The sequence below is a fragment of the Aplysia californica genome, unplaced genomic scaffold, assembly GCF_000002075.1.
Source record: "Aplysia californica isolate F4 #8 unplaced genomic scaffold, AplCal3.0 scaffold00045, whole genome shotgun sequence".
In the NCBI taxonomy this organism is placed as follows: domain Eukaryota; kingdom Metazoa; phylum Mollusca; class Gastropoda; order Aplysiida; family Aplysiidae; genus Aplysia; species Aplysia californica.
The window spans coordinates 372,191-397,770 of NW_004797315.1; the positions used below are offsets into that span (position 1 = coordinate 372,191).

At 38.5% G+C, this 25,580-nt stretch overlaps 3 protein-coding genes across 4 annotated transcripts in view; 2 read left to right on the forward strand and 1 right to left on the reverse strand.

Annotated features, from left to right (window-relative positions):
* The window catches only part of LOC101854001 (inverted formin-2), a 32,755-nt gene extending 23,705 nt beyond the window's left edge, over positions 1–9,050 (forward strand). The window contains exons 15-19 of the mRNA XM_035968199.1: positions 528–689; positions 2,396–2,504; positions 4,020–4,382; positions 5,000–5,174; positions 8,215–9,050. Coding sequence (XP_035824092.1) covers positions 528–689; positions 2,396–2,504; positions 4,020–4,382; positions 5,000–5,174; positions 8,215–8,764 — 1,359 coding nt within the window. The 3' untranslated portion in view covers positions 8,765–9,050. The remainder of the gene's footprint in view (positions 1–527; positions 690–2,395; positions 2,505–4,019; positions 4,383–4,999; positions 5,175–8,214) is intronic.
* A 10,648-nt stretch (positions 9,051–19,698) lies between these two features.
* On the reverse strand, positions 19,699–23,666 carry LOC106011038 (7SK snRNA methylphosphate capping enzyme). The gene is made up of 2 exons (XM_013079219.2): positions 23,450–23,666; positions 19,699–21,238 (listed from the first exon to the last, which is right to left on the reverse strand). Exon 2 carries the CDS (start codon positions 21,227–21,229, stop codon positions 20,102–20,104), a length of 1,128 nt encoding a protein of 375 aa, XP_012934673.1. The 5' UTR covers positions 21,230–21,238; positions 23,450–23,666; the 3' UTR covers positions 19,699–20,101.
* Positions 23,654–25,580, forward strand: part of LOC101847019 (histidine--tRNA ligase, cytoplasmic) — a 38,091-nt gene continuing 36,164 nt past the window's right edge. Inside the window, exon 1 of one of the 2 annotated variants that reach the window (XM_013079227.2) lies at positions 23,654–24,069. In XM_013079227.2, coding sequence (XP_012934681.1) covers positions 23,977–24,069 — 93 coding nt within the window. In that variant the 5' untranslated portion in view covers positions 23,654–23,976. The remainder of the gene's footprint in view (positions 24,070–25,580) is intronic. The other variant, XM_013079225.1, reaches the window with a different exon arrangement.

Here is a 25,580-nt window from a genome sequence, read left to right on the forward strand (position 1 = left end):
TATCCTGGGCTAGCCTCTTGATGTTATTCTATGTCTTCCAACTTTTCTGTACCCCAATTTCTGTGATTCTTTTCCAGGTTCCACACGGCTTTCCCCTTAATCTCTTATCCTGTGGATTCCAATCCAACAATTTCTTTGTTAATGCAGCTGCCTTTTTTCCTGAGAGTATGTCCAATCCATCGCCACCGCCTTCTTCCTTCCTCATCTCTGACTGGGTTCTGTCTTGTTTCGATAACACTTCCTCGTTGGTGACCCTATCTGTCCATCTGATCCTCAGTAACTTTCTTATACACTTGTTCAAGGAAATCCTCTGCCCTCGCCTCCCGGTTATTGTATATTATAATAACATTGTCCTAGAAGTCCACCTAAGACAACCAGTTTTCTCATGGACAATTGTTGGTCGTGGTGCACAATTTTGATTGTACTGTTTTACCATTGTGATTCAAGTTTCTAAAATTGATCATGATATTTTTCTTTTTCTATCTTCTATCTCTATCTCTACCTGTGGTATGCTTGGCTCGTTACAGGATGTGAAAAGAGATCTCCGTGAACTGCAGGCTCAGATAGCAGAATTGAAGCAGCAGTCGCAGCGCCTGGCCGAGTTTTTCTGCGAGTCGGAGACGTTTGAGCTGCAGACTTGTCTCAAGACGCTGCACAACTTTTTCAAAGAGCTCAGGACGTGTAGGCAGGTGAGAAACTCAGGCATTTATGTGACCTAATTGTGCTGCAAGTGCCATAAACTCTTACTAAAGACAACTCTAAATCATATAACAAATTTCTGTGATTTGAATTCTTCGTTACTCCTAATATGATTTGGAAAGCACTATTCCCAGTGACCCTGGGGATAGGCCCAGAAACTATTCCCAGTGTGGCTGGGAATAAGTCCGGAACCCACTGGCTATAGGGCTTAGGGCAGAATAGTTCCCAGTGTCACTGGGAATAGACCCAGAAACTGTTCCCAGTGACACTGAAACAGACAGGCCCATTAGATCTACTCCTGGATCGATAACAACATAATAACAACATTCGATCTACTGTTCCTTCACTGATCTACATGGGCATGATGGTGATGGGTTACTAAATATACTAGACTATATTTTATGTTGATCTATATTCTAGATACTAGATCTAACTAGACTAAAGTAGATTGTGGTGTGAGTGGAAGAATTTTTTTTAAAGAAAAAGGAATGGTCATTCTATGCTTGCTTGTTATTCTGTCGTAAATTAAATGTACGTGTTGATCTAGATTTAGATCAACATGCGGTTTTTGGAGACCACGGTACAGGACAGGTAGAAATCCTTCCCGATTCTTCTTTCTTCTAGATTCTAGTTCTAATTCAGATCTAGATCTATTCTACAGTCAAGTCTAAGCCCTAGGTAAGAGAAGAGAACAAAAGTACTGAACTGAAGTGAGAAGAGAGTCTACAGAGCAAAGACTTCTGATTTTTTTTAATGCAAAAGAGTTCTGTTGTCATTGGGAATAGTTTCTGCACCTATCCCCACTGTCACTGGGAATAGTCACTTATATTATTTTAATCTTGTTTCACAGAGGGGTTCTGACCTACTAGTAATTAAATGAAAATTGAGCTTCTGGAGTTTTTTATCAAAACTATCAGCTGTTTCGTGGCTTCATTTGCATCCTGCGAGTGGTTGGGCTGCCACAGTTAGTTCTTACATCCTTTCTTTCTATCTGTCACTTCTGTCTCTCTGTTTTGCTCTCTCCCTGCACTAAATGATGGTTATTATATCAATGAGCTTATCTTTGCTCAAGAAAATAGACAAACATTTCCATCCTATAAATGTGGGCAGTTGGCAAGTGCTCTGATGTGGTTTGCTCCTTCTTTCTTGTCACACATCATCAATCATCCGTTTCTTTCCTCCTTTTCATTGTACATACATAACAAAATCTGAGACTGAGGAAGAGTGTACCGGAAAATAGTCCAGCATTTGGGGCCTCTCTAGTAACATCTTTAATCATCGGCACTTATATATAATCTAATTGTGTTGCAAATGCCACAAAACTTCTTTTATCCCTTCCAGTCCCATGCGCGTATATTTTCTGCTGCGCTTGTACTTCCCACCGTCCCAAGAGCGTATATTCTCAGTTTCAGGGTGCACTAAATTTGGGCATTTTTCGAAATGGCAGCGAACCTTATTAAACTTTTATTTTCATAATTGTTCATTTACCTTTAAACTTTGTTATATGTTATTATCTAAACCTTATTACAAAGATACTACATCACTTTTTAGAATGCATGCCTCTTTTTCTGAAATACTGCTGTATTGGCTGGAAACTGACTCTAAGGGGGTGCTCAAAAATAGCTGGGGCTGGAAGGGTTTAAAACCCCAAAGACCCATCCTGTAAATGAGACAAGTTTTTTTATGATCCCTCCAGGAGGTGCATTTGATGTCGAAGCAGAAGACGGAGGCGGTGAGGCACAGCGATATGTTCAGCCGACAACTGCGCAGGAAAAGCATGGCGCTTCAGTTTGGACAAGAGGCCGGTAGGTTTTTACAACATCGTGTGGAGAACTGGCGTCTGGTAAAATTGGTGTGACGGTTAGTTAGGCTCCTACGACACTACCTGCAAAAGACATCATGAACTTGATACCTGAGTGGAGAAGTTTCCTTCAGAGAATCTCGGACTATCGGCTGAGACATTGAATCACATACAGTCGAACCTGCCCTGACGGCCACCTCTATAAGACGGCCACCTGTACAAACGGACACTTTCCATTTCCCCCCTTGCGTTTTTTCTATATACTTTAACTGTGTAAAACGGGCACCTGTCCAACGCGGCCGCGGCCACTATATTTCAACACACAACCCCTATCACACAAAGCAAAAACACCTGTCTTAGACGGCCATCTTAGTGACTCCATTACGCTTTGTCATAAATTGTGCATTAGGCCCTGGCGTTGTGGGTGAGCCATCATCTAAAAACCTGTCGTTGCTAGGTAGTCCCTCCAACTGATCATGTTGTGTAGGCCCCTCCCACTGTTGACCAATAGGTAACAAAATTAATTTACAGCTGCTGGTGAGGTAAGCATGTGATCCATCATAACCCATAAGCCCCGCCCAGAACCCATACACAAATCGCAAGTGAGATGAGTGGTCACTATTTTATTTACCCAGTCTGTAACAAAGTAACAATGGACGTCAACATGAACTTGTGATAGAAGCGTCGCTTGTTCTCCGAGTGGTAGTACGGGTGTTTGTTTAACCATAGCACTTGATCCCCCTTGTCTGACACATTTCGTTTTATTGTCACCCGTGCACAAAAGCAGCAACAAAAGAAAAGAAAACCCAGCGAAAACAACAACAACAATCAACAATGCAACTACCTTCGGTTGGGACCTCAGAAAGGAAGAGTTTGTTTTCTCAGAAAGGAAGGGTTTGTTTTCTTCATCTTGATCAGTCCTGCCTAAGACGGCCACCTGTCATATACGGCCACTTTTCTCATTGACAATGGGTGGCCGTCTTACACAGGTTTGACTGTATATCGTCCTTATAACTCTTCCTCCTTTCCTGTCAAACACCTATCGTCCTTATCTCTTCTCCTCTTTCCCGTCAAGCACCTATCGTCCTTATCTGTCCTTTTTCTTTCCTTTCAAACATCTATCGTTCTTATCTCTCCTCCCTCTTTTCTTTGTATGTTACTCTCTTATAACATCTCTAATGTTCGGCACTTGTGTAACGTAACTGACTTTACTGTGAGAATAAACATTCTATATTCATGTATCTATACAACTCTAAAGGTCTTGCAGTAAATGATGCATCTGATGTGATCTGTACATTGTCAGATTTACTTTTTTTTCTCAAATTGAATTTTAATGAAGGTAATATATAATCTAATTTCTATGTATACCTGCATGTGTTTTTACGGTCCTGTAGAGCCAAGAAAAATTACCGTCTGGGACAATAAAGTATTAACTTATCTTATCTTTGTGTTGCAAGTACTGTAGAACTGTTTACTAAAACGAAACTGATTCAGTTTTTTGCGTCTTTGTGTGTTCCAGGTGCCAGTTCGTCTATACTGGAGGACAAGCGACAAGTGATTGAAACAATCGTGACCGAACTTCACCGAGGCAACTTCAACCCGGCACTGTCCATGGCAGCGACCGCCGCTCACAACGGACTTCCTCCTACGTCTCTATCGGTCTCGCGCCGCACAGAAGCGGCCAGCAAATCCCCGCGCGTCCAGCCCGCGCCCCACTCGGCCGCCACCACCACCACGCCGGACCGAGAGCTGAACCCGATGGAGCTAAGCCGCATCAGTCTGATGGGTACCCCGATGATGAACCGACCGAGCAGCGAACTCATCGACGACGAACTCACCATCAGCACGCTCAAACTGGGCACCAGACTTGTCACCAGTTCAGGTCAGTTTTGGTTTTCGTCATGAGACATAAGTAAATAAAAGTTAACTTTTGCTGCATGCCAAAGCCAACACACACACACACACACACACACACTGTTGACACACACACACATACCCTCAAGTTAAATTTCGCTCCATGCCACAGCCACACGCCCCCCCCCCCCCCCCCCCCCAAATCAAATGACCAAAATTTTCGTTAAAAATTTTTTTTCTCATCGCTTTGCAAAACTGCCGTTGGATTGCTGCTGTGTGCTTGCATGGTGATGTGTTCCACTTTCTCAACTTTGTGTCTCTTAGACACTTACATCATGACCTGTTTGTGGTGCAGGTACTGTAAAATTAAAACTCACACTTACACTAAAAAAACTAAAACACAACGTGCTCCTCTTTACTCAAACAAGCAGCCTTTTACTTTGAATCATTTCAAGTTTTCTTCGTTTTTTGGGTGCTCTGGTGTGGTTTGCTTCTTCTTTCCTATGAAACATCTATTGTCCTTATCGCCCCTTCTTCTTTTTTATGTTTGTTATTTTTTTGTAACAGCTCTAATCTTCTGGCGCTCATATGACCTTATGCTGTTGAGAGCGCCATAAAACCTCTACTAAAACTAAAAACTTTTTTTTTTTGCTGCAGTGAAAAACATTGCGGACACGGCCGCTAACTCTGGCAAGGAGAAAGCCCCAGTTATGGCCCTTCCCAAACAGTTAGTACGTACGGCCATGCAAGGCACCAAGAGGCACCACCGTAGTCGCAGCGACCTGGCCAACTCCAGCAGCGTGACTGGCAAGTGGATTAGGTGTGTAACTTAACTAGAGCCACAGTTCGCGACCCCAGTGCTTTCTTGGGGGGCTCTCGTGGCCTAGAGGTTAAGGTGTTGACCTCTCATTCAAAGGTCCCGGGTTCGAATCCGGGTAGCGACCGAAAAATTTTCTTCTCTAAAATTGTCTCCTTTCACCTCCTTTCCTGCTCTCTAGCAATATTCTGTCGTCTGCTTTTGTCTCCTCTTTCTGCCCCCACCCCCTCATCTCCCTTGCCCCCTCCTCTGGGCTCCTGACTCTTTCTGCAGCCTTTCTACTGCTACTCCTTGACTCCTTCTTACAGCTGTCTTTCTACCACACCCCTGATCTTCTGGTAGGAAAGATCTACACCTAGCCTTCTCGGACAAGGGCGAAAAATCTCGGAGTGCCCGTGTGCAAGTTGTGCACGTTAAAGATCCCTTGGTGGTCTAAAATCGATAAGAGTAGGCTTCGGCCGCCACCCGGGCAAAATTCAAAATTTCCTACCAACGAAAAAGTATTAGGTGTGTCCCGCGCGCTCATATGACCTTATGCAGTTGCGAGTGCCGTAAAACCCTATACTAAACAAACAAACAAACAAGTGCTTTCTTGTCGTATCTTCATTTTTAATAACAGTGAAAACAGTTTATGACAAAGAGTGAGCTTAAGAAGAATTCACATTTTCACTGTTTAAAAAAAAGGAGATACGACGAGAAAGCACTGAGGTCGCGAGTTCCGTTCTTGAGCTTCTGAGTTTTAGTGTCATCTGGTGGTGATATAGAAAAGGTTCTGATGATGGTATAGAAAGAGTTCTGATGATGGTATAGAAAGTGTTCTGATGATGGTATAGAGTGAGTTTGATGATGGTATAAAAAGTGTTCTGATGATAGTATAGAAAGGGTTCTGATGATGGTATAAAAAGTGTTCTGATGATGGTATAGAAAGTGTTCTGATGATGGTATAGAAAGAGTTTAATGATGGTATAGAAAGGTTCTGATGATGGTATAGAAAGGGTGCTATAGAAATAAGCGTTCTGGTGGTGGTATAGAAAGTGTTCTGGTGGTGGTATAGAAAGTGTTCTGGTGGTGGTATAGAAAGTGTTCTGGTGGTGGTATAGAAAGGGTTTGATGATGATGTAGAAAGTGTTTGATGATGGTATAGAAAGGGTTCTGATTATGGTATGTAAAGTGTTCTGATGGTATAAGAAAGAGTTCTGACTGATGATGGTATATATATCTGGTGGTGTATAATAAAGGGTTCTGATATGGTATATAAAAACTTCTGATAGTATATAAATACCAAATTCTGATTGTATTTACAAAGGGTTCTAATATCTTAAATAAATATTAAGCTGGTATATTAATGATTTGACGATATATAAAGGTCTCTGATGATATAAAGGGTTTGATGGGTAGAAAGGGTTCTGCTGATATATATATATATGTATATATATGTCATGACATGATGGAATCAGGTGCTCGTCAAATTTTGGGTTTGTGGAGTTATTGGTATCATAAAGTTTGTTCAGTTGTCTTGCTATCAGTGAGAAAAAAGTCCCATCTATCTTGAATAGAAGTCAAAATATTTTAGATTAAAAAAGGTGGGGTCGCCTGGTTTCAAAGATAGAATTAGCGATAAAATACCCTCCAAAGTTTGATTATTTCCATAGCTTGATAGTCCGTTGAAACTGAAAACTGACTTTTTTGTGCCTTAAATGAAGAATGTTTTTCTGTAAAATCCACCTAGAAATGTGTTCTTAATTGGACAAAAATTGTGTTATAATGCCAAAGAAAAAAAATTCGATGAAAAATGCCAGTTTCTTCAATTTCATTATTTTGACGAGCGCCTGATTTCACCACGCTGCTTCACATATAGGGCTGTGTTGGTGCATATAGTGTTCTGATACCGTACTATATATATGAAGTGTTACGGAGACTTTGGTTGTGCTAACCATGAAGTCAATGAGCAGAGCTATCAGTGCTTTATCCGAGGGTGGAAGTACCCACCTGCTTTAGTTTTAGTGAGAATTTTACGGCACTTGCAACACAATAAGGTCATATAAGTGCCGAAGATTAGAGGTGTTACAAGAGAGTAACAAACACAAAAAAGAAGGAGGAGAGATAAGGACGATAGATCTTTGATAGGAAAAAAGGAGCAGACCACACCAGAGCACCCGCCAACCAACCACTCCCACCTGTTAGTGAGAGTTTACAGTGGTCCAATATGCAATAATGTTCCCACCATGACAGCGATTCCTGCTGTGCTGTGGAAAAAGTGTTTCTGATGGCTTTGTGAGTTTTGTGTATAGAACTATAATAAAGTCTTATTCTACTTGGGTGTTTTTTCCCCCAATATTTAGAATTTGAATTTTGACAAAATATTTCTTGAGCGCATCATGTAACTGATAAAAAAAATTGCAATTAAAGAAAATGTCAAAATTTTGGGCTCAATTAAAAATACGTCTGAACAGCTAGCCAGCATTATGTTTTGTCACCGAGGATTTCATCATACTGCCATCCACCATTTTCTCCCCTCATTCTGAGGATCATTTTGTAAGGCACATGGGGAAATCAGGCGCTTGTCAAAATAATGAAATCAGAGAAATTGGCACTTTTCTGTCTGTATGGAATTTTTTCCAGATTTTTTTTTGTGGCTCAACACTTTTTACGTCCTTTTGAAAAAATATTTATTTGTGGAAATTACTGAAAAACGTTGATTAATGCCACAAAAAATGTAAATTTTCAGTTTCCGAGGACTCTCAAGTTATGGAAGTGACTTAACTTTGGCCGCAATTTTTTCCACTAATTTATATCCTCTGAAACCAGATGTCCACCACCTCCTTCAATTACTAATATTTCTCTATTAAAGTTAGTTTGGTATTTTTTAAACACCAAATGCAAGACAAATGAACAAGCTTTAAGATGTTACCAATAATAACTTCATATGCCCAAAAATTGATGAGCACCTGATTCCACTGCCTCACGACCCATTTTGTTCATTTTGAGACATGACTCAACTTTTACTCCTGGTGATAACACCTAGCTATGACTACTACGGCAGGTACCAGGATCAGCTGACCAGAGAGCAACTACATGCGAAGGCTCCACTTGCGCGACCTGAAAGCTCGATGACCTTGGCAACCTTGAACCTAGAGGCCCGGGGGCACAAACACATTTATTCCCAGCCCATGGCTCTCGTCAAAGGCCCCACCGTCGCGCTTCCCCCGGAGGAAGAGATAGAACTACCGGCAGACTTCATCCGCAGCGGGAGGAAAGGAGAGAGGAAGTCGGCGCTCTCCAGCTTCTTCGACCGTCTCTCCAAACGTGTGCTGAAACCTCGCCACCCTGACCACAACGTGGGGAAGGGAGGAGGGGGCAACGAGCAGGGAAAACAAGCCGGAGTGAAAAAGAATAGCGAAGAAGAAAAAGGAGTGCTGAAGAGGGGCTCGTCAGGTGAGGGGGGGAAGTCCAACAAATCAAAAGGCAGTGTTAGTGACGAAAAAGAGAATGTATGTGGGACCAACGGTCCGACTGAAATAAACCCGTTTGACAGAAGCAAAAAGAATCCAATTCGTCTCTCTAATCGCTTGAAAGGAAAGATTATAAAATAAATCTTTTTATTCTTGAGGGTTCCTTTATAATTGAATCGTCTGTTGTGAGTTTTGTTCCTTTTTCTATTCTGACTTTGCTTTTTCTACGAAAACTGTCTTTGCATTTGCCATAGTTCCTGTTTTTTGTTTTGCATGATTGTTGTAGTAGGGCTATGGCCAGAGTGTGTTTATATTTAGCATTTTCCTAGTGGAACCAAATTCGTTTGAATTGTACATATTAAGCAATTTTTAAAACTTATAATGACATGTGGCAGCGCACAATATGATTTCGGTTGTTGATATTCCATAATTTAAAAAATCAGCTAAAAGAAGAAAATATGGTTGTAGCGTCCTAAAATGTTTAAAAGTAAGAATAAAGATTAAATTAAATAAGTTTATCAAACAGAAACTTGTGATTTGCTCACAAATGTTTCTCTTTAATAGAATCTGATTTAGAAATTGTAAACTTTTAGTACTTGAAGTAAGTAAACTTAAACTTAGTTTTCTCTCAATTTTTTTGGGGTCATCAGCTATGCCCCCCTGCTTCTCCCTTCTGTTTATCAATCAGGAAATGATAACTCCTGAACCATTCATAACAATAAGACTCCATTTGTCAAGTTCATTAAAAGTAAAAGAACTAATTTGTTGTGGTAATTAGATCATGACAGTTATACTTCTTGGCTCGTGTCTCCTTTTGATTATTATCAGACAAATTAGGGTTCTCAGAAGTAGCTAAAAAGACTCGGCTATTTTTAAAAGCAAATAACATTAAACTTTAATTCAATGAAATATTAATTAAAATTGTCTTTTTTGCTTCATGCATATTTTGTTACTTTGTATGGTTTTACTTACTTATTTTCCTTGAAAGATAATTTCACCATTTGATGCTTTTTTTATTTAAAAAAAAACTCTTTTTGTATTGTGTACTACTGTTGAATGTTGGACCCAATGCAGGGTACAGGGCATAAAGCTAAAAAAAAGACTGAAGAAATACAATAAGAGAACTCTGCGTATTTGACCAACTTAATTGTAATATTTCTCTTGTCTACATCATCTTGTTCTTGTGTCCAGGATGGAGAATGCAATACATGAAATAAATAAATGTGAGGCATAGTGAAATCAGGCGCTCGTCAAAATAATGAAATCCGAAGAAAAGGATATTTTTCCACTAGTTTGGATATTTTTATCAAAATTTTGTTTTTTGGTTAAACACCTTTTATGTTCATAATATATGAAAACACATTTCCATGATAATTTTACTTTAAAAAACCTTGTATAACGGCACTAAATATGTAATTTTCAGTTTTCGGGGACTCTTATACCTATTGAAGTTACAAAACTTTGGTTGCCGTTTTCTCATTAATTTAACCACTGAAACCAGGCTACCCCACCTTCTTCAATCGCAAATATCTCCATTTCTATTCAGGCTAGATGGATATTTTTCTCATTGAAAGCAAGGCTAATAAATAAGCTTTCAGATGATACCTATAACTCCATCCACATGCTCAAACATTGACCAGCGCCTGATTCCACCACGTCGTGACACAAATTGTTACATAACACACGGTACGTCAGTTACAGAGGTACCGGGCACGCATGTTTTATTGTGCTGTAAGATAACTTGTTTTTCCCTAGTCAAGTGACAAATTTTTACATCTGTGATTGCTTATTTATTATTTTTTTTACGGCATTTTCTTTTTTGGGTTCTTTTGTTTTTGACTTTTACACATTTTGGGGGTGATTGGTGTTTTTAAGCTGAGAGGAGCGTTTCCGTAAGCTTTCAGCATATGTATGTATATTTGTATGGATATTGTACACATGAACATTGATGGACAGGGCATCACAAAGTCAATCAAAGCATAAGGGCTGAAAGATTTTTAAAAACTTTGCTTTCTCTTTCTTGGTTGTTTGTATTCATCACATTTATCTGTCGGAGCAGGAGCTGTGTTGACCAGGTGTGGGCAAACTACGGCACTCTTGCCGGATCTGATTCTCGAGGAGTTTCATACTTTTTTATCTCACGAAATGCCCTTGAGTGACAGAGTGACACATGCTGCAGTGTCAGTTACGTCTCACTTCTGAGAATGTGGGCATTTCAAACAATTTCACCCAATTTTCTTCTGCTTTAGCCTGCAAGATATTCGAAATTGCTTCATCTGGCGCATAGTCTGGCTGGAGACTTTGTCATGTTTGCCCATGCCTGCTGTAGACCCAGTAGGCTACCCTACTGTCCCACTGCTGTTGTTTTTGAGTTTCTTGTAGGGAAACGTTCTCTGCCATTTTATAATATAATAATGGTCTTCGTGTTTTGATCATGACTGAAGTTGTTTCAGATTGTTGGACCAAAGTCTGTACAAGATAGTCAATAATACAGTGGAGTCTGCTCAAACCGATCACAGTTTTAAAGGATTTAATCGGAAAACAATGGTACACAAAACCCTAAGAAAATCCAGCAGTCTGTCATACTTCTCTGGAAGTGGAATCCACTGTATGCGTTGCAGTATAAACTAAACCATTGTGGCTGGATGTTGGCCTTATGATTGCTAAACTTACATAGAATATAATTATATGATGTATTTTGTAATACTGTAGATGTGATTTTCTCCGCGACCTCAGTGCTTTCTTGTCGTAGCTTTATTTTTTTAAACCGTGAAAACAGTTCATAACAAAGAGTGAGTGTAAGAAGTCACATTTTCACTGTTCAAAAAATGGAGATATGACAAGAAAGCACTGAGGTCGCGATGTGTGTGTTTACTTGACAACTTTTTATAAACAGAACAGGACTCTCAGTTGTAGTAACGGAAAAGGTTTAGTGGTTACTATTTGCTTGCTTCTCTAATCAGAATTTAAATGCAATGTATTATTATGAGCACAGACTTTATTGAAACCCAGATTTAATGTGTGCATTTTGTAGATTTAGAGCGCTGTGTGTTCTTTCTGTAGATTTAGAGCGTGTTGTGTGTATTTTGTAGATTAGGAGCATGTTGTGTAAATTTTCAGTTTGGTCTGCCGACTTCTGAGAAAAGTTTTTGGCGATGCTGTGGGTGAGGACTTACTTGTACGGTACATTGTACCAGTGCTTTTGCTGGAGGTTTATTTTGTATGTCACTATCAACTGCCAGCTGTTCAGATGTATTAAGACCAAAATTTGAAAACATAGGCTAACTTTTTTATTTGCAGTTTCTTTATCTGCAGTATTACTCGCATGGCATATTTTGCCAGAGAACTAATTCAAATTGTAAATGAAATGTAAAAAAAAAAAAAGGAAAGATACGTAAAGGAAAGAACAAACCAGCCTTTTCTCTATACTCTCTCCTGAAAAGTTCAACTCTCTGGGCTTTAAACAGCTGAACAACTTGCAGATGATACGGAACTGGTGCTTACTTCAAAGTCTTTGTGATGTCACGGTGCTTTTTACCTCATGCCTGTTCTCGGATCTGTGCCTTTTGCTGGGAACAACACCTTTCTTTTTTGCTGTGTATTTTTTTCCTTGTAACTTAAATTGTAGATAGCTCTGGAGATGTTTGTGGAGTAGTTTTGTTTTCTGTAGTAACTTTGTGGAATGTTAATGTTCCCTGCCTTTGACTGATGGTCAGTCTCTGTCTGTACATAATGTATACTAAACTTGTCCCAGCCGTGTGTGTGGCTGTTGTTATGATGACACAATCCATGACTTCTTCCGTAACCTGTAAGTGAGAGTGAGAGATGGGAGTTATGCCAGTCAGTATTTCATTCAGTCTTATAATCGTCTTCTTCTTTCTTTTATCCGCCGCTTACATCCTTTTGGGTGTCGCGGGAAGTCTTATAATAATCATACAGTTATATTATATATACATATATTGTCGGCCAGCTTTATTCAGCCCAAAGTTTTAAAGAAAAAATTTGTAGCAGTTTCTTAATCTGGTGTCGGTTGCGTATGCCCGAGGAATATTTCTTAGAAATTCAAATTCTCAATGCAGAAAAAAGCAAGAAAAGATACATGGTAAAGAAGGTATAAATGTTAAAAGAATTAACCTTTTTTTTCTCTCTCTCTCCTGAAAAATGCTTTCTATCTGGGATTAGGACAGTTACACAGCTTGCCGGCAATATGAAGTTTTCTCATGGCGTGTCACGTCAAAGCTTAACTTGTTCTGTGTCACGTACTGTGTCGTGACAGCTCGACCTGTCTGTTGGATCTATTTGGTAGCTACTACTAACAACATGTATTATCTGAACAAAACAAAGTGGCTTTTCTTTTTGTATGAAGTAAATGTCTGCACTATTACGATTCACAAATGATATGTACCTATCGTGCCTTGGTAACTTATACAACATGTCTGTGTGTAACCTTCTGTTCGACAATCATCCATAATTATATCGTAATTATTGCAATGATTAAAAAATGTCTGTAATTAACGGAATCAGGAAGATACACAAGGTTCGTGAAATATTTAGAACTTTTAGAAATGCACAGTTCGTTTTCTTAATATATATTTTGTTTAGCTTTCTTCGCCTGTCAGTTTAGAGTAAAGAAATATTGAGTTTGTCATCTGTCCTATATTGTCTTGTAATGGAGACTGACTAGATGTTTCAAGAGAGATATTGAATTTTTCACTTGAGAAACTTTGTGAAAAGGGGGGGGGGGGGTGTCCCCTGTTGCCTCTGATGAGAGCATTGGTTGTAACCTTATCTTTGATATCTAGTTAGTACAAAAAGGGAACACTCAGGTCCGCCCACCCCCCCTCCATTGTAAGATCCCAAACCCAGCAGGTTAAACACAGGTTGATTCTGACTATGTATCAGCTCCATGAAACTGTGCTTTGATCCAGACCAGCAGAAAGCTATTTGGACTTTCATCTCACACAGGCTGTGTTTTTGGAAGCATTCAAAGCCGCATTAAGAGATGCCTTTCTTAGCGTTTCATTAATGAATGTTGATGAAATCCAAAGAAAGGTAGGCAGTCATATTGATAAGATTCACATGACATATTTATTTGACTGCAAAAATGTTATATGTGCCTGATTTTGAAGCGACTTTGATGTCCGAAATCATTATTCACTACCTATTTTTACCATGTTGTGATTGTTTGTCCTATGACGAATATTTTCAGTGGCCACACACACAAATCCATCAACATCTGACTGAATTATAGCCATTTTAAGGTAACTCCTTCAAATGGGTTTGGGGGGGGGGGGGGGGGGAATCCTTTGGGTACTGAAAGGGTTAAGTGTTATGATCCTCTTTGCCAGGTAGTTATGGAGTATATTTTCCCTTTCTGACTCTGTCTAGTGTTCTGTTGTGATGGGGGTCAAAGTATCCCAGCGCTTCGATTTCTTTGAAATAAACTAAACTGCATCATGTCTAGCAACACTAGGCCGAAGGGCTAGAACCCAGATGGCCGCTGGATTGGAAAAGTAAAGTCTAGCAAAAAGACATTTATTCTTTTAATGTAAGGAACAACAGTAATTAAACATGCTATAAATGCATCGTTGACGGAAGCTCAAAAAATTTGTGATGGCAGAAGAAATCCTTACTTAGACTGAGACTTATGACAATCTGTTACAATCAGAGGGGAGAAATCACCTGGCTGAGGTTGTACGTTGAACTGGCCAGTATGCATGGAAATTAAAATGAAACATGTAGGTTCTTATTGTGGTAGCTGTCAATTTTTTAACTTGTTATTGTCATTTAGAGCCACCAAGGAGTGACCTCTTATTGAAGACATCTTTATTATTGTTGTTATCATTATTATGGCAATTTATGAAAACTGCTAAAATTAACACATCCAGAAAATCTATGGTGACCATTGATAGACAGTACAAAATCTAGACATTATTTGTGTATTCAGAATGTAAATTCCATGTTGATAAAAACGTAATGATGGCTTCAAACTTAACAGTACGGCAGAGCATGCAAACATTACAAAGTGATAAGCCAACACGTTATGTATTATTCATGTCCGGACCTTTGGCCAGTGAACACTCTTGTCATACACTATGCAGAACCAAGATCGCAACAGAATCTGCTGCTTTAAAGTATCTCAATAAATTTTTAAAAAGGAAATATACGTGTGTAATTTTGAGCATAATGTGTATTGCTCAAGTTCAGGTCTTTTGCTCCTCAAGCATAATGAACAGTGGCACATACATTACATGTATAATCTTGGATTTCATTTTCACAGTTACAAGTTACAGTGAAGTCTACTTTAAACCGAACATGGTTAATCAGAAAACTGGTGGTAAACTGAAAGAAACAAAATCTTCAATTTTTTTTCTTCCCTTATTCTATTTGAGCAATCTCGCTAATCCAAAAACACGGTTACACTGAGGACAATCCTGTGGAACCACAGATGTGGTCAAATTTAACAGTACAGACTTCACTGTAAATGCATCTCAGAATCTCATTTCACCATTTTCCTCCTACATATAATAGTTATGAGTACAACATTCCAAGGAGTTATAAAAATCTACCTGTTATTATATTGTTGAAAAATTACACCCTTCCTGTCAGTATTTTGCTCATTTCAAGTGTGTTCCTTTTTTTATATATCAAGTCTGTTCCTTAAGATTACTGAAATATAGCAATATATTATCATTAACTAGGTCAGTAACGGTATGTTTATTCTTCATTTATTTGCATCAGGCCTGTTCCATAATATTGATAAAATATTAGTGATATCAAGACCATACACGGTATAAACAAGTTTATTGTCCAATTATTTGCATCAGGCCTGTTCCATAAATCAAATTATTGAAATATATAGCAATATCAACAAGATCTTCACTGTATAAACATGATACCGTAATTGTTCAGATATTTGTATCAGGCCTATTTCCATTTATAAGATAATTGAAATATGTAGTGATATGAACATGATTTATACAGTATAAACTTATAAGTTATTTATTGTTCGGTCATACTATCAGGTCTGCTCCATAAAATTAATGAAATATAGAGTGATATCAATAAGATCTATACGATATAAACATGTTTATTTGTATCCCGCCTGTTCTATAAAATTAAAGAAACATATAGCGATATCAACAAGGTCTATCCAATATATATATATAATATATATAATATATATATAGTCATGGACACAGTTGCTTCCACTCTACTGAGGGCCCGTGCTGTCAAATATTTTCTCACTGAACACTATTTGATGGTATATCATGTTATAAGGGAGTAGGTGTATTGTTTTGACTCTGTTACCATTAGGTTATTTTTAAGAGGCGGTTATGTTATAAATGTTATGTTAGTAATATTAGAAATATAACATTGTTCATTGTTTGAAAGAAAAACGTTTTTTTTCCACATCCATCAAGTAAGATCAACTACAATTTTACAATATCCACAAGGTCCTTTTGGAAATCTCCAAAATCATTTTCAGTTCGATTTTTGTTATTTACAAAAGTGTCATGGGCAGCTTTATTTGCTAGTAGTATTAAAAAGTCAGTTGGCAAAACATAGAAATGACATGCTGGAAAAAACAATTCTCTTTCACCCCCCCCCCCCCCCCAATATTTTTTTATTCTCGCTGCCATCACCAAGATAAACTAAACAACACTTGATTTCCTCATTTCAGTATTTTTTCTTTGCCATTCACATTTTATCATTTACAAATGTACACGTTTTGATCAAATGTGAGACATGATGACAAAATTTGTTACTTTTCCCAATCTACTACATGTAATGGAGTAATGGAGCAACATTGAGGCTAAATTTATAAATTTCAATTGATACCATTTTCTTCTAGTGTAACATGTTTTTATCATTTTATATTGATAAATTGTACAGATTCCACCTATAAATTCAGTGTATCTATTTCCATGTATGGCTAAGTTCCCGGAAGTACCCTATTTTGTCAGCATGCCTCAATAATTATTTCTTTTAATAAGCTTTGATAAAAAAATCTCTCAAATTCCCAGAGGGTAGTTAATGATAACAGTCAGCCATGGAGGAAGTGGTGTTTTTACCATTGCCAACATTGCCTTATGAGTACATGTTTTGATTTATCATTGATTGCATGCACAGCATGTTGTTGTGTGTGGGATACTTGAGATCTACTTACATCTGATTTTTTTAAAACAGGTGTTGAGATTTGAGGCACCAACACTGATTTTACCAAATTTGATTCAATGTCTTTCCTTGGACTCTAGAGAAAAAAATGCGGAAAAGTAAATAATATGTTAAGTTATAGTTGGCCTACTCAAGGTTTATTTGTTTATGAGGTTCCTAATGGAAGTCACGCAAAAAATTTCAGGAACCAAAGAATTGACGAATTTATCTTAATTAAAAAAAGGTCGTAGAAATACACATAGCATGTAGCAGCATTTTTTTAAATGCCCTTTTGACGAGAACAAATTCTTTTACTTACAATAGTGTACTTAAGGCTGGCTTAAATGTTACTCTCTTCACATGTGATGTTTCCCCAAGATTGAGGCAGCCAAACAATATGTTATAATTGTGTTGATGAATCAAAGAAAATCTTAATGTTAACAACTTTTTTTTTACCTTGACAAGTTTACACTTTTCTCTGATCTGAACACTACTATTAATGCTAAAATTGTGCATGCCATCATGTATAAAGATGTTTGGGTTTTTTTTCACCAGATTATTGTACGTGAGACATTTTTATACATGTACTTACTTCCAGATACGGTTGTGTTTTGGGTTGCTGTCTTAGCAAAACATTTTTACATAATTTATAGATCTATGTTTTTCTCCGCGCTTTACTTGGATTTTTGCCTTTTTTCCCTCTCGCCTCAGGATTTTGTCTTCTTTTGTGCTTTGCATTTCTGATTTAAGGGGTAGAATTTTCCTCTCTGTACAATAAATCTTTGCTGCTTCTCAGAAGGTACTGTGTTCGGACCTTCCTTTCATGATAATCAGACTATTGTACAGATACTGTATGTGTGTGTGTGTGTGTTTACTTCAACAGTCCAAGACAGCCACCCTCTGACGAGGAGAAAAGTGGTAGTCTTACACAGGTGGACGTCTCCAGTCTCCGACTGTGTGATTATGATATTTTAATATTTTGAAAAGGTAAGCGGGGAAGTGGTGGTTTGTATTGGTAATTGTCTTAGACAGGTGGCCGTTAGAGTTAGAGCAGGTTTCATTGTACACTCTGGTTCTCAAGCCTTAAAAGTAATTCTACAAAAAATTAACTGCCGAGTAATAATAGAAAGAAGAAGAAAAAGTTTTAGACTAGAGCTACCTAATACACAACTTGGCTTTGTTCCTGGATAGGGTAGGCCTACCCGAAAAGCTATATATTGTCACCTTGCCTTACTAAAGTAAAGTTAATGGAAAGATGCTCAGAGGCAAAGAAAGATCTACTTTAAAAAAAATGCTTTATTGAAAAAATCATGAACAGGCTTTTGATATGGTGAACTATTTAAAATTTTGGAAATGCAAGAGATAGAAAGGCTTGAAAATTTATTAGGAATCTGTACTGGGACCAGAATATTGCATTGCGAATCTCAAGGGAAGTACAGCAAATATTAAAACAATTGAAGAGGACTACGGTAAGGCTATGTCATGTCACCAGACTTTTAAAACATGCACAGTGAAACAATTCTTAGCAGAAAGTCCATGTCTGAAGAAATTAAAAGAATAACATCAGATAATAATAGGTTGATGATAGTTTCAATACATGAAGCAGATTCAGAAAATTTGAGAAAATGACCCTCCTTTGCTTCTACTTCTAGATTTTGTTGAGACAAAATGGGAACGTAAGGGGTTATTTTCCAATGTGTAAAGAAAACTGAATGCTTGGTACAATGTAATATCTTTTTTTTAAAAAGGCAGTCAAATTCGTAATCTCATAATTTAAGATGAAAACAAATAAAATTAACATTCTAAAAAAGTAAGGGCTGTTTACAACAGTTTCATCAAAATGATTTAATTCCTGAAAGTAAAAAAATTTTAATGAAAACCAAAATACAAGTACTGTAGATCTAGGTTTTAAACAGCTATGTGTTGTCAACCCTTGCATAAAACTGAATGCTGGACAATCCCTATAGACGGTGAAAATAAATAAGAAGTGACAGAAACATGGTTACTTAGTCAGAGGAGACTGTCCACATAAGAAAAACAAATTGACCTTTCACCTGAATTTAAGCTGCACTGAATGAGCAAGTATTAAGTAAACATTACAAATGACCGCTTATATTCATACAATGCACATTGAGGACCTACAAATGAGATTAGACCAATGACAACTGTGCTAAGGGCAAGCAAAGAAGAGGCAAAGAGAAATTAAGGGAAGACATTGCAAAATAATGAAAACATAAAATGCGACAGTGGTTTACAATTTCCTGAAGTAATTCTTCAAAAAGCAGAGACTGACAAAGATTGAGGCCTATTGTGGCATGGCAAGGGATGGGGGGGGGGGGGGGGGGGGCGCAACAGACGGACATGGCCACAATGGCAGGTGAACTGGCAATGTGAAATTCCTGTCTGTACTAGAATTGATAAGAAATTAATACAATAAATCACATAATTTATATGGTCACTTTTAAGGACAAGCGAGCTAATCTAGATTTCGGGGGTTTCCAGAAATCTTGACCTACACCAAAAGTGGGCATTGCCCTACCTATAGGAGAAGTTTGGTCACATTGGTGTGTATATTTGCTTGGTTATAGAGAAAACTCTCCTTGTCTTTAAAAGAAACAGAACAAGGGGTAAAAACTTTATCTTCGGTTTTCTCAAAATATCATTTTTCGGGATAGCCCAAGTGTACTTAAAAGCAACCATAATAATAATATGTGGTCTGGGTAAAGGATGAAACAAAAGTTATCCAAAAAGTAGCAGCACATAATGACGGTTTTGTTCAGGCTGTCCTGGCCGTCAGAGCGGGTGTTTACTTCAGTGCAGAGCGCCCGTTCTGTACCCTGAAGCTGCATGTTAGTGGTTCCTTTGGGGCCAGGGGTTACTGAAATGTTGGCCACCGACTTGGGTGCAGGAGCTGTACCGAGTAGAAGTTGTTCCCGCATCTGACCCGGACATTGGGGACTGCCTTGTTAGCTTGAGACAACTTCATGGGCCTTCGACATACATATACATGTATTGTGGTAGGTGGCCAGTTCCTTTCCACACGCCGCATTTACTCCCCAACTCGAAGTCAGGTACCCATCACTGCTGGGAGATCCGTTTCTGACCTGTACAAATGTACCGAGTATCTGTGATGATTAAATCTAGCTCTAAAGGTCGTGGTGGTTTGTCCGGGGTGAGCCAGGCCCTGTAAATGGTTGACAGACAGCAGAGCACGGTCAGTCTTTTTCCAATCTACTTCTATCATTATCATCATCATTATAAACAAGCTAAAAGTGTAAAACTAAGAAATACATTCACATATTTTTTTTATCTCCGTTTGTGTCATAATGCATCACTCGTGGGAAACAGCAATAGAAAAAGTTTCCGCCCTCTGTTCAGGTGAGGATAGTCCCCGATGAGAGCACCACGGAAATGTGCAGACGCATGGTCGACAGCGTCCGAAAGTTGCCTGGCACTTCGAGGGTAGAATTGTATCACAGCTTTCCCATTTGGCCTGAGCACTCTCCGCAACGATGAGAAAAACAAATCTAGTTGCTTATGTCTGTCTCCGTAAAACAACCACTGGAGGAAAGAGATGCTCACAGCAATGTCAAACAAGTCTGAGCGAAAGGGAAGGCCATGTTTGATATCGTATCGAACAACGTCTGCAGCAGACGGTCTTGACGCACTCTTGCCACAATAGATACATGCAGTGATACCCTTAGGTCCAGACACAGCAGAGTTTGATAGTCGTAAAGAATCACAACTACTACATGACGTCATGTTTTCTCCATTGGCGGAGCGGCTGTGGAAATAGTTGGTAGAACCGGCGGTAGCTCTGCCCCCAGCTTCACACACAGGTTTTTGATAGGTGTAGAAAGTTGTTCTTGTGCGCTGGATATTTTGTCGACAGTTCACGAGGCTACCCTCATTTACATCAACACCAACACACACACCAGGACCTGCCATAGACATCAACGGCACGGTACTGTGTCCATCTCCACATCCAATGTCTAAGACAAACTTATGGTTCTCAGACTGTGAAACATTTGAAGCTTTTCTTTCAGCTTCCGAGGTAAATGTCTCCAGAATCCCCCAGGCTGACATAACTAGTTCCGACTGAATGCTCTTTGTCCTGGTATGCCTCAAGGCTGACTCAGCATGTACCCTGTCGCTCATGATCCCATCACCCTGTGCTAACAATTCTGGACGTCTCTGAAATCCTCCTTTCAAATTTTTCACCTTGAATTGACTTACATTATCACTGAATTTGAACTCATAAGGAATATACAAGGCGTTGTTTTGGGTGTTTTTAAATACAAACACTCTGCGATCTTGCTTGTGAATTGATGCATAGTGTTTTTTACCTCGAACTATCACTTTCATCCATCTCACATATATTTCTTGGACACAGTCTCTCTTTTGGCACAGTGTGTGGAAAGGATTCAGGAATAGATGACAACTCTTCATCTCTTAATTCTGCAAAACAGATCAATTCAAAGGCAAATCAGTGACATTGGTAGACATTCTAAGCAGACTCTAAACACAAAATGTAAATGAAAATGTGTTTTTTTTCTTAAGAAACATCAAAATAATATTTAAAAATTGTTAGCAAGAAGCTAGACGCCACTCCCCACAAGGAGATACAGTATAACACGGATAGGTCGAACACAGAAGACTTGAAATAACACATTCATAGAGCTGTGCATACAGTCCTGTTTTTTTTTTTTCTTCTTTATCTTTTTAAGATATCCTTCGAACTACGGATCCCTTGCGCTCGAACTACCGAGGTCGGTCCAGATGAATTCGAGCTATCTGTGTTATACAGTATTCAGAACAAGCTCGCTTTCTGTGACAACTAGCAATATGCCCAAACTGTACAACTACAATTATAAAGTAGGCAAGTAAAATTGTTCTACAAACTAAACTTGCAAAGAATATTCAGATAACAAACTATTGTAACAAAATGCCAATATTTGTATTACAGGAATTGCAAACAATCTTTCTGCCTGTGGCCTATGTCTTATAATTATACGACAGATGACAGCTAGGAGCATAGATTTGTAAACTGTAGTAGACATATTTTGCAAAATTAAAGTAAAAATAAATGTGATTATGTGCACACAGGAATGTCTTGTGTTGTGTATGAATTAAGTATTATACTATTTGAGCAGCGAGAAAAGGACTCCTATGGAAAAAAGAGAACTAAAGGATGGCAGAATTTATAAAGGCACTTACTTACATTTCCAAATACAAATTATAAAAATATGCTGAAAATTCATGCAACATAGATTACCAAGTGATGTAAGAAGCAACAAAAGTGAGAAAATCTTCTCTAGGAAATTCCAGTTTGGACAGTATTCTAACCCCCACCCCCTTTCCACCTTCTAAACCTCACCCCAAATTTCTATAAATAGGCCCCAGGATAGTATGACAAACATGCTTCTGTATTGTAAATTAGAAGACCTAGTGAAACAGTTAGGTATTTGGATGATGCAATCATCAGACAATCTGATCCTGAACCTGGTTCTCAGGTAAGGTAGTGATTATCTCCCTTTGTGCACCTGGTTTCTACTCAGCAGACAAAAAAAACAAAACAAAAAATCATGGTAGTAGCTAGCCTACATGAGCATGCAGTCATGCAGCAACTTTTTTCAACAGCTGTCCCCATTTGTGTGATTTTTAAAAATTCAGGTGTCAACCTGGGCCCAATCTTTGTTGGGCACAATAATTTTTATGGGGCCTGCAGGGGAACCATGTTTTCTTAAAGGACTAGACTATTTAAAGAATAATAGATTATAATTATAATTTTAATGTGTCCTCTTTGGCAGTCTGAAGAAAAGGCCAGAGATAAGGGATGATACAGATTATTCAAAATGAACAACCTCCAAGTTAGCAACTGGAGTTCGGAAGAGAAGGTTAGAGGTCAGAATTCTGGACAAAGTTCTTGTCAGGTTATTTTGATACATATACATTGTAATTCTATCCTCTCTCTCTGATCTCTCTCTATATATAAAATACACACACACACACACACACACATATATATATATATATATATATATATATATATATATATATATATATATATATATATATATGTATATATTGTATAATTTTTTTAAATATCAGAGATGATACAACATATCAAAAATCCAAAGTAGACTCCACCCCCAAAAAAATTGCTGCATAAATGTTCAAATGTATACACTACTACAATACTTAGACTATGTATAGCCTTAGGCCTATATATTTAATTTAACAATAAAAATGTAATAATCATTTTCATTTAATCATTAGTATAGTAGGCTATTTAGCAAGTTAGGTCCATATATAGGCCTACTGATCCTGCTCAGACTACATGCAAGAAATATCTAATCTTTTTCAAGAGCTTCCCTAAACATACGGATTTCAGAGAACTACATTTTTTTTCCTCCAAAGATAATTAGTGGGTGGTTGGCAGGTGCTCTGGCTCTGGTGTGGTTTGCTTCTTCTTTCCTAGCAAACATCTGTCGTCCACCCGCCCTTCTTGTTTTTTATGTTTGTTACTCTCTTGTAACACCTCTAATCTTTTGGCGCTCATATGACCTTATGCAGTTGCGAGCGTAGTAAAACCTCTACTAAAACAAACAAAAAGATAATAAAATAAAAAGTTATAATTAATTTAATAGAAATGTGAAATAACCTAACCACGAACTCGAGCAATTGACGGCGTGAAGAAAATTTCACACGTTTCACTCCGTTCAGATTGATCCTTACAAAAAAGTGGAGAGCTATTTGACTGTTCAAGAGGGTACATTATTTAAATCTGTCACTGATTCTCTTATTTTTTCTTCAATTGTTTATTTCTCCAACAAGCCAATGCCGGTTATCCTCTATTTCATCATATTTTCTACTTGAGATGGAAGCCGCCATGATAATTTATAAAAAGTTTTATCGGACATAAGTATACGACTCTCTACGTTCAACACAACGATATTTTGATTGTGAAGAATAAAATATTGAGTTCATACTCTTGATATGATTTATTTACCTACATTAAGGTGAAATCTATTCCCATTTTTTCTTATTGACTAGTTATTCTCTGCCTTAACGATGAAAGTATCAAGTTTAGAGTCATTAGTTATCCTGTCTCAATTTTTAAACAGCATTGAATGAATGCGGAACAGTGTATCACAGTACATACAGTGTAGTTGTAGTGTGAGTCTGCTGCAATCATGGCGGATAACGATAAGAAATTACAGGAAAAGATAAAGAGTCAGGGTGAACTCGTGAGAAAATTGAAAGCTGATGGTGCTGATAAAGCGAAGGTAGAGTATAGTTCACCTTTCATTAGTCTGGAATGTTTAATCGACTGTATCTCTCTTTGTTTACGTGTAATGTAGCAGACCAGTAGTTTGATTCAGTCTGGCAGCTGTCACTCTCTCTCTGGCCTCTGCTGTCACATTTTTGTCGTCATTCTCTAAACAAATTTTTGACTTGGGAAGTTGAAGGAATCTCACTTTAGTACCTGTCTTTAGAGCTGTCCTTATTTTTCCATGAATGTAGTAGTCCCCTGGCACATGACCTTCTCACCGCGGGTGAGAATAGCCTTTATAGCGCAGGTGAGCCTTTTTTTGGCTATTCTCACTCGGTGTGCGTCACCGTGTTAGGCCAACCAGTGCAACGTTCACCGTGAACATATGTACCAGTGCTCTTGTGTTGAAAGCGTGCAGTTTTGTCTCTGGGCAGTGAGAGAGAAAGAGAGGGGAAGGGGAGAAAGAGAGAGAGAAGAGGAGTGGCGAGAACTTCCGGGCAAAGCAAAATGGCGACCCATGTAGTTCGGCTCGTTTCGAAAAGTGAAACAATCGTAGCATCTTTGTAGACGACCAAATTAATATTATTTTGTGCTATAACATCATTTTTTTCTTTGTTTTTGCTAATTTGATCTCATCCACACTGACAATTTATTCAGAAATTTATGAAAAACAGGTCTTGTTTCCAGGGTTCCCGCGGCCTCCTTGAATTCAAGGAGTCCTTGAAAACTGCTTGAATTTGCATTCAAGGAAAAATATCCTTAAAAACTCCTTGAATTTGCTCTCAAGGAAAAATCTCCTTGAAAACTCCTTGAATTTTGCCAGATCGGACAGGAACACGTGTACAGGGTGACTGCCAAGCACCGGGAATCCCGGGGGCCCCTGGAATTACCCGGTCATATGAAAAAAATCGATGAGACCCGGAATGCAGCGGGAATTTGAAGAAATCTGTAAATCGCCCCGGGAAAATACATAAACGTTCTCGAATATTTGAAAACGAAATCCGATATCGTCCTTGAGTTCATTTTTGCCGGTCGCGACTGTGATATAATTCATCCGGCCTATCCCGGCCCGAGAGTACATTACAGGTGGTTATGGCGGCAACAAGTGGAAGTGTATGTGCGACGTGCGATACCGAAGTTCAATCGGGAAAAATCAAGATCTACTTTCGCTTTCGTTACCACCTAGAAATTTGCCGGTAGGACTTATAGTAGTCTGATAGCGCAACATTTGTAACATGCAGGTTCTGCATTACAAACGCTGTGTCGCCATGAAAATAAATCGTTTGTCCTGTGCTGTCACTTGTGGAAAGAAAAAAAAGGTTATACAAGCTTCTTGTCGGGCTCGCCATCGTGACCGGTCATTGAACCTGTGCATTTTTTTTTGGGTCACATCGTGAGTATCGCGATGGTTGAGGTCCCCAAAGTTCCTGCAAAGTCTGAGCGCTGCGAGTATAGGACTCAGGAATGGGGGGATTATTGATTTTTTTTAAAAGTCGCACGCTGGGGAAAGGGGGGATGACAAAA

What these genes read in the sequence shown, in the direction of transcription:
- LOC106011038 (XM_013079219.2), bottom strand. Translation starts at nt 21,229, where the DNA reads ATGAAGAGTTGTCATCTATTCCTGAATCCTTTCCACACACTGTGCCAA.